The following is a 12699-nucleotide window of genomic DNA, read 5'->3' on the forward strand; positions in this document are numbered from 1 at the left end:
CAGCCGTTCCTCATATGAGAGGTACTCCAAATCCTTTACTGCTTTGGTAGCCTGCCTCTGGATCCTCTCCAGCGGCTCCATGTCCTTGTAGAGAGGGGCCCAAAACTGGACACAGTATTCAAGGTGTAGCCTGATGAGCGCTGAGTACAGGGGGACATTGACTTTCTTGGGCCTGCTGGTCGCACTATTTCTGATACAAGCTGGATGCCATTGGCCTTTTTGGCCACCTGGGCTCATGTTCAGCTGTCTGTCAGTCAACACTCCCAGGTCCCTCTCTGCCTGGCATCAACACTCCCAGGTCCCTCCCCTCCTCCCCAAGCCTGTAGCGCTGCTGGGGTTGTTGTGGCCCAAGTACAGGACCTGACACTTGGCCTTATTAAAAATCATGACCCCAGTCATCCAGCCTATCTAGAGCTCTCTGTAGAGCTTCCCTACCCTGGAGCAGATTGACACTTCCACCCAGCTTGGTGTCATCTGCAAACTTGATAAGGGTGTACTCTATCCCCTCATCCAGATCATTAATAAAGATGTTAAACATGAGTGGCCCCAGTACTGAGCCCTGGGGGACACCACTTGTGACTGGCTGCCAACTGGATTTAACACCATTGACCACAACTCTGGACTCAACCATCTAACCAGTTTTTCACTCAGGAAAACGTATGCCTATCCAAGCCAAGAGCAGCTAATTTCTCTAAGAGGACACTGTGGGAAACAGTGTCAAATGCCTTACTAAAGTCAAGGTACACAACATCCACAGCCTTTCCTTCATCCAACAAGCGGGTCACCCTGTCATAGAAGGAGATCAGGTTTATTAAACAGGACCTGCCCTTCATAAACCATGCTGATTGGGCCTGGTCACCTGGTTGTCCTGCATGTGCTGCATAATAGTACTTAGGGTGATCTGCTCCATCAGCTTCCCAGGCACTGAAGTCAAGCTGACAGGCCTGTAATTTCCCTTCCATCCTTTCTTGTATATGAGTGTTATATTAGCTGACTTCCAATCAGATGGGACCTCCCCAGACAGCCAGGACTTCTCATAAATGATGGACAGTGGCTTGGTGAGCACCCCTGCCACTTCCCTCATAGATTTATGTACATCAATGTGCAGCAGCAGGTCACTGACCATCTCCTCCTGAATTGTAGGAGGGACATTTTGTTCCTTGCCCCTGTCTCTTGGCTTGGGGGCTGACTTTCCCCAGTGCAAATGCTGCAATTACTAAAGACTGAGGCAAAGAAGGTATTAAACACCTCAGCATTATTGTCTTTTATAACCAAATTTCCTTCTGGATCTAATAGGGGATGGAGGCTCTCCCTGGTCTTTCTCTGCTTTCCTGGTAATTCTATTGCAAGTTTGATTTTTCTTTGATATCCTCACAGTGTAATCCTGAGGTTTTTAAGGATTACATTCCTGTCTCTTATAATTTGTATGCTGTCAGAATCTTTATAAGGAAGGGTAGAGCAAAACTTTGTGATTCAATACTTCCTGTAAGGGCTGATTCAATACTTCCTGTAAGGGCATTCTGTGGCACATAGCCTTAGTCACTTCTGAAAGTAATAGCAAATGAATCGTTCTATAATTATAATCCTGTCATCATATTGTCACCAAAGCCCCCGTGATACATTTTCCTGTTTAAAGATAAAGGAGAATGCAGAAAGCAGATATTTTTTGGTGTAGGTTAGAGTAATGACTTAAGAAAAAAGATACTCGGATGATAAACTAGAGTGCTGGGACTTTTTGGAGTCATGTTTAGTTTAGTCTTCCTCATGCTTTGGCTGGGGCAGATAGAAATGCTCTTAAGGTCAGTAGGAGGAGTTTAATGAAGAGTATGTAATGAGTTAGATGCTCCCTGGACTCAGGTTTCAGGCATATGGCAGTAAAGAAATGAGCTTTGGGAACTTTCTAGTGCCAGATGTGAAAGGGAGTAAAAGCTAGTTCAGTAAGTCACTGTTGCTGTGAGAGGGGTATAGAAGAAAGAAGAGTAGTTGGCTCTGAGACATACCTCTCTCTCTGACCCATGAGCCATGTGTAGAGGTAGTGGCAAGATGAGTGTTAACAAGGGATCAGTTTGGGCTTCAGTGGTTTAAGAGTACTGGTGTTCACCAGTAAAAATTGGAGATGCTAATTTTGCTACAGTTATAAAAGCTGTAATGTGTCTTGATTATTTTGGGAGTTTAATATACATGATGAAATCATCTGTATAGAAAGTTTCGGTAACTGTTAATAATGCAAACTTTACAGATGGAACTATATTAATGCACTAATATCTATTTTTAAAAATATAATGCTAGGTAGAAGCATACATGGCTCCTGGTGTCCCAAATGAGAAGAAAACTGATGATGCACAGACTTCAAAGTAAGGTTCAGAATTTAATTATCTCATTGAAATTTACACATACGTTCTTCCCCAAAGTTGTTTTGCGCTTGAATAATTTAAGATAAAGTTTATGATACAACTATTGATTATAACATCAATATGTAGCAGAAGCTGTTTTGAGAAATTGAGACTTTATCTTCTTTAACCACAACTACACAGAGAGCTTTACTGGATAGCCATTTTCATTTATCATGACAGTGGATTTTTCCAAGCATAAGTGATGTTTTTGTATTTTCTTTTTAATCCAGTGAGATGTGGAAATGTTTGCTGTGGTTGCTGCATGTGGCCAGATCTACCTGCTTCAGGAGCTTGAACAAATGTTGCAATCTGTTTCTCTAATCCATACTTTATTTAACCATACATGCATGTTTAGTCCTCAGATATTAATGTTTTGTTTAAACCCCCAGAAGCTGTAAGTGCTTTACAGCTCTATGAGGGGAATAAATTACCTGTTCCTTAGAGTTACAGGCCAAATATTATTATCAGGCAAACTTTGTCTCTACTGTAAATCCGTGGCATTGGTCCTATGTACACAGAGTAATATGCTTACTTGAGCTGCCCGTTTTACCCCGAGGTCCAAGTCTACAATTAGATCTGGATGGGCAGATAATCAGTACAAGTTACTAACATCCCCCAACTGTAGTGAGATAGTGAGTTGAAGTGTGTTGCCAGTGGAGTATGAGATGAAACGGAGAATCTGCTGAGGAAGGAAGCTGTACTTGTGCCAGGCATGAGGGCAGTGGTGTTGGCACATACCACACGAATTTCCTTGTACTTTTAAAAGAGACCTCGTCTTTTCCTAATTTGTTTCCTGGAGAGAAGCATTTATTGCTGATATTCTCATAAAGAAGGAAATATTTTTTTACTTGCTTGAGAACAAATTGTAAAGTGATTTCAAATTATATCCTATTTGTATGTAAAAGCAATTCCAGTAAATGTCAGCACAGTCAGCTATTTGATCTGCATTAGTGAGCCACCCTTTAAATACAGGTAGAGTGCCACAAAACTGAACAGGAATAATTCAGAGGCGGCAGCCTGGGAACTCTGCTTACTTGAGCTGAAAAACTCCTGGGCTGGCTGTGCCTTTCTGAAGAGCCCTAAACCTGCTTTTTATTTCTCCTTGAGTCAAATGGGTCTCTCAGAGGGAAGAAGAAAGGCAACCAAAGCCTTAGTTTCACCTCAGGCAGGATTTGTGAGAGGCAAATGGGACACATAGGAGATGGAAAGGAATTACTGCTGAAGGGATGAACAAACGATCTGCTTTGTTGGACTGCTTTTTCAGTTGCTGAAGGTGGTAGTCTGTGGTGGGCAGGACAAATACGGTAGAAGGGGATAATACTTCTAATTTTGGATGTGCAGCTGCTACTGGATAGTTAGTGACATTAGAGAAATAATTTCAAGAACAGAAGTGATTGATATACCCAGAATATTGGAGCTGTAACTATTTTCTTTGCTTTTTGGGGAACAGATCATTGACCTCAATATGGGCATCTAGCCCACTTCAGACTTCTTAAGGTGACATCTTGCATAGGACTGGCAGATAAGACATAGGACTTGTAGAAAAGCACTGCTCTTCAGGAGAGGATTTAGAAAACAGACAAGATAACCTAAAATATCTAAAATAGTGCTAATTTTCTATGTTTAGGTTTCAGAGTTGTTCCTGCAAAACCTTAATTTTTTTCGTAGATTCCAGGCAAAAAGCAGTTTGAATTTGCTGAGCCACTCTGTGACTGCAGTAAGCTTTCATTAAGCTATTAAGTAATCTTCTTGTGTCTGGAAAACATATATTGCTTGATTTCATATCTCAGAAATTACACTGAAGTATTGGCCTGTATTTTGCTTGTGATTGTTGACTGATCTTTCCTACCTGTTTCAATTGAACTTAAAACATCAAGCAGAGAAGGCAGATGTTTTATGAATCATTCAATTTGCTTAGTTAGTCCCCTACCAAGTTTTAAGTAGTTCAGTTTACCCTCCTTGCCTTGTAGTTTCCTGGTTCTTCAGAAATATTTGGGTTTGGTTTTTAAGCTGTATCACTTCCTTGCATGAAGCAACTTTAGAGGAAGTTATTTTTTTTTTACCTCTTCCTCTCTTTTCCTTTTCCATGCATTTTTTTTATCTCTCTTGGTTTTTTCCTTCACTTGAGATTTCCATTTGCTTCTTTCCTCTCTCTGTACTGTTGTTACCGGTCTCATGCCATATAGTTTTTTTCCTCCTGTCTGAATGGCACAGAGTTACAGTGAGACAAATTGCTAGAAAGCCCCTTAGGGCCGATCTGTAAAGCTCAGATCTTTCCATGCCTCTCAAGTAGCTAGGAAGATCAGGCAAAACACAGGGATGAATTTTGCTTTTCAGCTTCGCTATTCATTGTCTATGTAAGTAAAGAGGTCTATGGAATATTCCCAGATCCTACTCTCATGGTTCTGTTCATGCTAAAGACCCACCCTGGTTTACAGCTTTAATTTTGTTTAAGATAAAGGTTGCACTGTTGCAAATTACATTCTACCATCTAGGTTTTCCTTCAGCAATTACATCCCATGCAATGGACGGAATGTTGAATATCGTATGTGGTTTATTATGAGATGTAAGGTGGTCATGAAACTTAGGATTTCCTTAATGTAATACATGAAAAAACAAAATAAGGTAGTGCAGACATATTTAGGTGTGGCATTTCTCAAATTTACTGCTTGACTTTGCAAAATTAGCCTCTGTTCAATCTAAGGTTTGTACATATGTTTCACAATGCTGCTATCCTGGCAGAGAGAATTTTATCCATCTCTGCAACCCTCACATGGAGAAAATGAAAGAAGATATCCTGTACCATTTTGCTCTTGGGACTGGTACCCATGATTTTCCAGCATTGTTTGGAGATGTAAAGGTAAGACGCTTCATTTTATTTAACAAGCCTAAGCTTTTCTTAAGAAGATGGAAGTGTAGCTGTCTTAAAAATCAGACTAAAATGTGTCAGCATATTGCCAATAGAGGAATGAATGGAAAAGGGATAAGATTTTTGAGGTTCTTGTCATTTTCAATATCAAGCAAAATTGTGGATAATTTCTTCAAACTGTCTCTCTTATCCAGGAAAAAAGGCAAATGCTGCCATCTGTTCAGATAGAACTTCCTTTAGGGTAGCCTTCAAGCCAAGATATGTCTTTTACTAGTTTAAACAGGGTAAAGACAATAGAGTGCTACATAGAAGGGTTTGATTTTTTTTTTTTTCTTATAATTTTCTTTTGTGAACTTCAGAATGTTTATGAGAAGAACACATCTGGAAATAGCTTTGTGTTAACTGAAGGTGTTTTTCAATCCTTTGATATTTGCATGTTCTTTAATGTACTGAATCATGCAGTTATTTTTTGTTTTGTTGACTACTGTCCAGTTTGTATGTGTTGGAGGAAGTCCTTCACGGATGAAAGCTTTTATTGCCTACATAGCTGAAGAACTGGGACTTGGGAGCCCTAGTTGTGACTACCCTAACATCTGTGCGGGAACTGACCGTTATGCAATGTACAAAGTGGGACCTGTTTTGTCAGTCAGTGTAAGTATGTCCCTTAATCAGATGTGGACACAGTTCAGTGATGCTGTTCAAAGCAGAAAATGTGAATGCATATTTCTTTTACACACTTAATAGATGAGGTCAGTTTTTAAAGTTTGATTCAGCCATGCTCACAGTATTGCAATTGGTGAATTAAGAAATACTTTTTAGCCCTTTTTTGTTGAGGGTAAATCTCTATGAGACATTTTCTTGCCTCCTTTTTCCTCAGTGTCTGAGGTGTCACAAGAATTGCTTTATACATTTTTTGAACAGACTTACTGTTGCTTCGTCCCTGTTCTGTATCCTGAATAATGGGGGGAAAAAAGTCACCCAATGTATGTAGGATACAGGAAAAATGTCCTTATCACATCCATAGCTAAGTATCTGCAATGGAATTGTCAAATGTGCTGACATAGCTTAAGAGAAATATTCCATGAGACTTGTGCTGCAAACTCATGTATGCGTTTTAGAACTTCATACTTTTCACATGTACATGTGATTACCTACTTCAATTGCACAACTGTAGTATTACTTTGCCTCCTTTTATTTTGAGTTGTAATTATCACATAGTCATAATTGGACTTACATTTGCTGAAGTTTGTGACTGAACCACAATGTCTGTGCCTTGAATACACTAGCACTGTAGTTAGATGAAAAATCAGAGTGATGTTTTTTCTGGTTTTTAAGAAAAGTTCTCTACTGAAGTGCATTTGTCAACTGTTAGGAAAGAACACTGCTTATACTTCTGAGAACGTTAACATTTTATAATTCATGATTTAGAGATATATGTATTTCGCATTGCTAGTCCACCAAAGTCAGTGGGAATCTTTCTGTTTACGTGCACTAGCCTTTCAGTAGGCCCATAGGTAAAGTTTTTGTGTGAGTGAGTTTATGGACATTTTGAAAGAAAATGTCAGAAAGGAAATACTGTCCAACTGCTGTTGTGTATATTTTGCATTTTCTATGTGAATGTTAAATATGAATTTCTGCTTTCATTCCAGCATGGCATGGGCATTCCTTCTATTTCAATTATGTTGCACGAGCTGATCAAACTGTTGTATCATGCCAAGTGTTCCAACATAACCATTTTTCGCATTGGCACCTCTGGTGGAATAGGTATTTCCTCTCTTGATTTTTTTTTTTTTTCCTTCAAACCAAAGTTCTCTTTGCAAGAGACTAAAGCATTTCTTCAGGTAAATGATTGATTGTCAGAACAGTTTTGCACAGGAGATGAATCATGTTGCTTGCATGATTTTGAAAGAAAAGCCAGTATCTGCCTCTCTGGTTAGATAAAATGAACCAAGGAGATTTGACTAAGTAAAGAGAAGGACATTTTTGTCCTCTATATTGAAAGAATATGTAGTGAAGAAATAAATATTTCATTGGTTCAAAAATTATTTGTAATAATAAACTGAAGCAGTGAGGTGTGCAAAAAAAAAATCTCTTGGTGAATTCAGGGGTAAAATGGCCACTTTTAAAAGAAGCAGGATTAAGTCAAGATGTATGTCGTCTTTGTGTGGAAACAAATCATTAACCATATTCTGAAGCTGTATTTTAGAATTTTTTTGTGTGTTGTGGTTTTTTTCCTGCAGGTCTGCCGCCAGGCTCAGTGGTTATAACTAGGCAGTCTGTAGATGCCACCTTCAAACCTCAGTTTGAGCAGATTGTTCTGGGAAAGACTGTAATTCGCAGTACAAACCTGGATGAACAGCTTGCTAAGGAACTGATGCAGTGCAGTAAAGAAATTGATCAATTCAATACAGTCATTGGAAACACTATGTGCACTTTGGATTTCTATGAAGGTAAGGCTGGTGACAGACTAACAAGTATATCTGTAAGCAGGAACAGATAAATACTGAGTAATATTTTAACATTAAGGTTAACTGAACAAAATGCATTCCCTAAGTTGAGTTGTCAACCCTAATTAACCTGTTTTTCATCCGTGTAAAATCAAGCATTGTGCTTAGCAGTTTTCTCTATTGAACTTTTGATTTTGTGGAGGTTTCTTTCTCTCCAACTCTAATGGATCTTTTTGAAATACATACAGTCTACTATATACACTTTTGAAGTACTTGTCATTAGGTATGTTTGTCACTAAATTTCTGTGATTTGCTAAGGCATGCTAGAGGATTAGAGGAGTAAGAATTATTTGTGGCTGGTTTGGATATTTTCTTTTGCCCCACTGGTTAAGTATGTAAAATAAATCTCTTCTAAAAGAAATGTTGGAACTTGTTTTCCATGCACATTTTGAGCAAAGTAGTGACCAGGCAACTGAAGACAATATTTTGCTAAGGTGTATCAATGCTGCTAAGTAGGAGAGGCAAACCTCCAAAGCTTAGATAAATGGATAAATGGATAAATGTCTAGACATTCAGGTGTATTTCTGATCTTCCAAGTCACAAGCCCTATGAGAACAGTGTAGGTGGCACCTGATACTACTTTCCCTAGCTGTTACTGGTGGCAAAGGGTGCAATGCAAATGAGACCTCTTGGTCTTCCTTAGAGTGCTCAAGCTTTGTCAGAAGCAGACACTGTCAGTTTGTCTGTCTCCTCAGACACCTATCACAAGCTAGGCTAAAAGTACATCTCCTGAACACAAAAAGATACTAAGTAAAACACTAATTTAACTTTACTGTACATAACCTGCTGCTGCTATATCTGAAGGTGTTAGTCTTGAATAATTTGAATAAACTAATTTTCTAAAAAAAAAGGTAATAATATTACCTAGTTAGCTTAAGAGACTCTTCATCTCTTGCCTTAGACAGTCTGTAAGTAATAAAATGTTTATCCTTTTAAGGTAGTATTGGGAAGCCATTTTCAAGCCTGTCAGTTTTTCTAGACAGTGATTAAACATAGAAAAAATTCAGCACTCGAATAGAGCTTAAAGTTTGCTGCTGAATTTCAACACATATCCCACATCCGGGAAACTACTACTTACCTTTTCCCATTTATGAATTTGAGAATTTGGGATGGAAAAGGCCAATTAAATAACCATGATTCATGTTATAAACAATCCAAATAACATGTTCTAGCAATAGCTAAGGATCACTTTTGTCCTGTTTGTCTTGTGCATGAAAATAAAGAGTAGTAGTAAAATCTGGACACTGTATAGAGGAAACTACAGTAATTTTAGGAAAAATAGATTAGAAAAACTATTTTTAGAAAACAATTTTTTCTGTGACTTCATCACTGAAAATTTCTGCAAAATGTCTTTGTAGGACAGGGCAGGTTGGATGGTGCAATCTGCTTATATAATGAAGAAGAGAAACTGAAATATTTGAAGGAAGCTTATGATTCTGGTGTCAGAAACATAGAGATGGAGTCTTCCGTATTTGCTGCAATGTGTAACCTCAGTGGTGTCAAAGGTAAAATAACTTAAAGCTACTTTAATCAAACTATGTGAAGTTTTCTACTTTGTAGGGGGGTTGTGGTAAAAGCTGCAAATGAGGTTTTAACGTACCAGAACTGTTATGTTTTCTAACATGGGGGTCGTTTAGCCCTGGCTGGGTCCCAAGTGCCCACCAAGTAATTTTATCACTCCCCCTTCTCAACTGGACAGGAGAGAGACATATAACAAAGAAAGAGCTCAGGAGTTTGAGATAAGGACATGGAGATTGCTCAGCATTCAGCATCAGGTGCAAAACAGACTCAACTTGCGGAGAACTGGTTTGATTTATTAATGAACAATCAAAACAGAGTAGGAACAAGAGAAATAAATCCCCAAATTTTAAAACATCTACCCTCACCCCTCCCTTTTTCTTGAGTGTCTACCTCCTCCAATCCAGCAGCACAGGAAGACAGGAAATGGTGGTTGTGGTCAGTTCATTACAGACGGACTTTGCTGCTGCTTCCTGTCAGGAGGGGGCCTCCTCACACTTCCCACTGCTACACTGTGGGGTCCCTCTCATGGGAGATAGTCCTTCATGAACTTCTCCAACATGGGTCCTTCTCATGGGCTATAGTTCTTCATGAACTTCACCAGCATAGGTCCTTCTCATGGGGTGCAGCTCTTCAACAAATTGCCCCATTGTGGGTCGCATCCACGAGGTCACAAGTCCTGACAGCAAACTTGGTGCGGCGTGGCCTTCTCTCTCCACAGGTTCCCAGATCCTGCCAGGAACTTCCTCCAGGGTGGGATTCCTACAGGGTCACAGCAGGCATCCACCTGCTCTGGCGTGGGGTCCTTCACAAGCTGCAGGTGGATGTCAGCTCCACTGTGGACCTCCCTGGGCTGCAGAAGCAGGGCCTTTCTCACCATGGTCTTTACCACAGTTCACAGAAGTATCTCTCTTCCAGTGCTTGGGCACCTCTTTCTCCTTCTCCACTGACCTTGATGTCTGCGGAGATATTACTCTCACATTCTCCCTTCTGTGGCTGCTGCAGTTTAGCATGTGCCCAGCAACTTCTTCCCCATCTCAAATCTGTTATTCACAAAGGCTAATTGCTGTTGCTAATTTGCTTGGCCTCAGTCAGTGACAAGTCCATCTTAGAACTGCCTGGCACTGGCCCTGTCAGATACAGGGGAAGATTCTGGCAGCTCTTTTTTAAAGAAGCCACCCCTGTAGCCTCCCACTACCAAAGCCTGGCCACACAAACCCACCACAATGGAGAAGGCTATAGTTTTATTGCTATGATTGTTTGATTTGCATTATATATATATTCAAAATTTATGCAAACTTTGTCACATAGTTCTTACACAGTTTAGTCCTGTCATTTGCTATTCCAGCCTGTGTTGAGCACATAAATCACGAAAGTACCCTATATGGTTTTTTTCAATTAGTTTTTGAAGTTTACAGAAAGAAACTGGTTAATTTAATCAATCAGGTGATTCTTATCTACATAAAACTACCATAACTTTCTATACTTCCATATGAAATTGAAAATAGATGCATTTTTGTAAACTTGCAGCTTTAATTCTTTAACCATTAAAATTTTTTAGTAGCATAATGAATAAACCATTCTTAATCATAAAAGGAGTTTCTATTTTTTTTACACAAGCTAATTTTCAGTAAAGATTAGAAACAAAGATAATGAGTACTGATAAAGTAATATAATGCCTTTCTACTTACCATGTAAACTGTAATATCTCACTTTCCTTGGCAAGGAATTTGACAGTGTAAAACACTGAAATTTCTCAAACTTCCTTAAGCTCAAGGAGGACACAATGATGAAAAATAAGCAAAAAGACCAACAGTCATATCAAACCCCCTCAGTTCTTACTGACTTGAAAGTGATTAAAACCTAACCTACACTGTCACTGAGCCTGGTCTCTTTTGCTGTCTGTACATTGTAGGTCTGTAATGTGTATTACTACTTGTACTCTGCAAATTGTCACAGGTACAGAGAAGTGATGGTACAGCTCACCTTGAGTGAAAGGCAGGATTTTACCTTTGGGTCTCTGATTACCAAAAGGCAGCAGATAGGCCTGAGATGATCTATGGAGTCCTCATATATTAGCCATCCTCCCCATCCCTGAATGTTGAACCTGCAAGTTCCCGAGGGATGAGACTTCAGCACAGAAATTTGAGTTGGGGAGAAGGTAGATGGTGAAGGGCTGTAACTGCATCACTGATCAGTTCCTGCCAGTCAAGTCCTGGGTACCTATGAAATACAAATCCTATCCAAAAAAAACATAAGAATTCCTAACAGTAAGTATCTGCAGATGCATGAGAGCTCTTGCTTTATTAATGTAATGATCACTTGTCTTAAACTGTAGCTTTTGTTTTTATATCATCCACAGCATTCTGCTCTCCTAGTGTCTTATCTGCACTCTTTTTTAGGGATTTGTTTTCTCCCATACTCTCTAACTCTTCATTCAAATGTTTATGACTTTGGACTGTAAAAGTGCCAGAATATAATTTCTAACTCAATGCTGTCTTTTAATTTCTAGCTGCTGTAGTGTGTGTCACTCTTCTGAATCGGTTTGAAGGGGATCAGATTAGTTGCTCACATGATGTACTTGTGGAGTATCAGCAGCGACCACAGAAGTTAGTGGGATACTTCATTAAGAAAAGTCTTGAGAAAGTGTAAAATACCCATCTTTATTTTATAGAAGCAGAAGGCTTTTGCACAACTCAAGCCATGGTCATGATTTCTGTGCATTGAAGGTCATTTGCCTCAGAATAGCTTATGGCATTCTGTGTTAAATCATTTATGTGCTTTGGGAATTGTGTGCTGAATGGACTTCAGTTAAGTTTTGCTTAGTTATACATTGTTGGATTTAAGACTTACTTTTCTGTGAATTGGAAAGTGGCTCTTTTGTAAAGGACAAGCCTATTATAAAATATGAAAAAGCTTTCTTTATTCCTGCTGTAAGAGAAAAACTAGGAAGAAAATAAAACTTTCTTGCTAAATACTTGCAAACAGCCAAATTATCTTAAGAATTAAAAGTATCTTTCTTATTGTTATAAAAAATTATAATAATTATAATTGCCTCTGTTGCTTCACTTGTAAAGAAAACTTGAATGCAGTTTTTTTTTTTGCAAACTTTGACAAATGATACGATTTTCATATATTAAATTTTCATGAAATTTCAAAGTGTGGACTGACTTTTCTAAGCATTAGAGACTTGACACTGAGCTATTGAATATCTATAGTTCCTAAATGTTGATCGAACAGCAATTCATATTCCATTTTAACTGCATGATTGAATCAATACCCAGAAAACATTTATACATTACACAGTTTTGCACTGAAGAACTTGAAATCTTTTACTGCTTACTGAAGAGGAACCAAAGGCATTCAGAAAATGCACATCATGTTTGGAGAACTGCATTATGGTAGCTAATTT

At 38.8% G+C, this 12699-nt stretch overlaps 2 protein-coding genes across 2 annotated transcripts in view; one reads left to right on the plus strand and one right to left on the minus strand.

Annotated features, from left to right (window-relative positions):
- Window positions 1-2024, minus strand: part of LOC133625300 (sterile alpha motif domain-containing protein 1-like) — a 25080-nt gene extending 23056 nt beyond the window's left edge. The window contains exon 1 of the mRNA XM_061994946.1: window positions 2001-2024. Coding sequence (XP_061850930.1) covers window positions 2001-2024 — 24 coding nt within the window. The remainder of the gene's footprint in view (window positions 1-2000) is intronic.
- The window catches only part of UPP1 (uridine phosphorylase 1), a 14099-nt gene extending 1815 nt beyond the window's left edge, over window positions 1-12284 (plus strand). The window contains exons 2-8 of the mRNA XM_061995850.1: window positions 2290-2354; window positions 5136-5253; window positions 5755-5913; window positions 6912-7026; window positions 7503-7712; window positions 9128-9274; window positions 11800-12284. Of these exons, the coding sequence (XP_061851834.1) occupies window positions 2302-2354; window positions 5136-5253; window positions 5755-5913; window positions 6912-7026; window positions 7503-7712; window positions 9128-9274; window positions 11800-11939 (942 nt within the window). The 5' untranslated portion in view covers window positions 2290-2301 and the 3' untranslated portion in view covers window positions 11940-12284. The remainder of the gene's footprint in view (window positions 1-2289; window positions 2355-5135; window positions 5254-5754; window positions 5914-6911; window positions 7027-7502; window positions 7713-9127; window positions 9275-11799) is intronic.
- The last annotated feature ends 415 nt before the right edge of the window (window positions 12285-12699 follow it).

Source organism: Colius striatus, chromosome 4 (genome assembly GCF_028858725.1).
Source record: "Colius striatus isolate bColStr4 chromosome 4, bColStr4.1.hap1, whole genome shotgun sequence".
Lineage (NCBI taxonomy): Eukaryota > Metazoa > Chordata > Aves > Coliiformes > Coliidae > Colius > Colius striatus.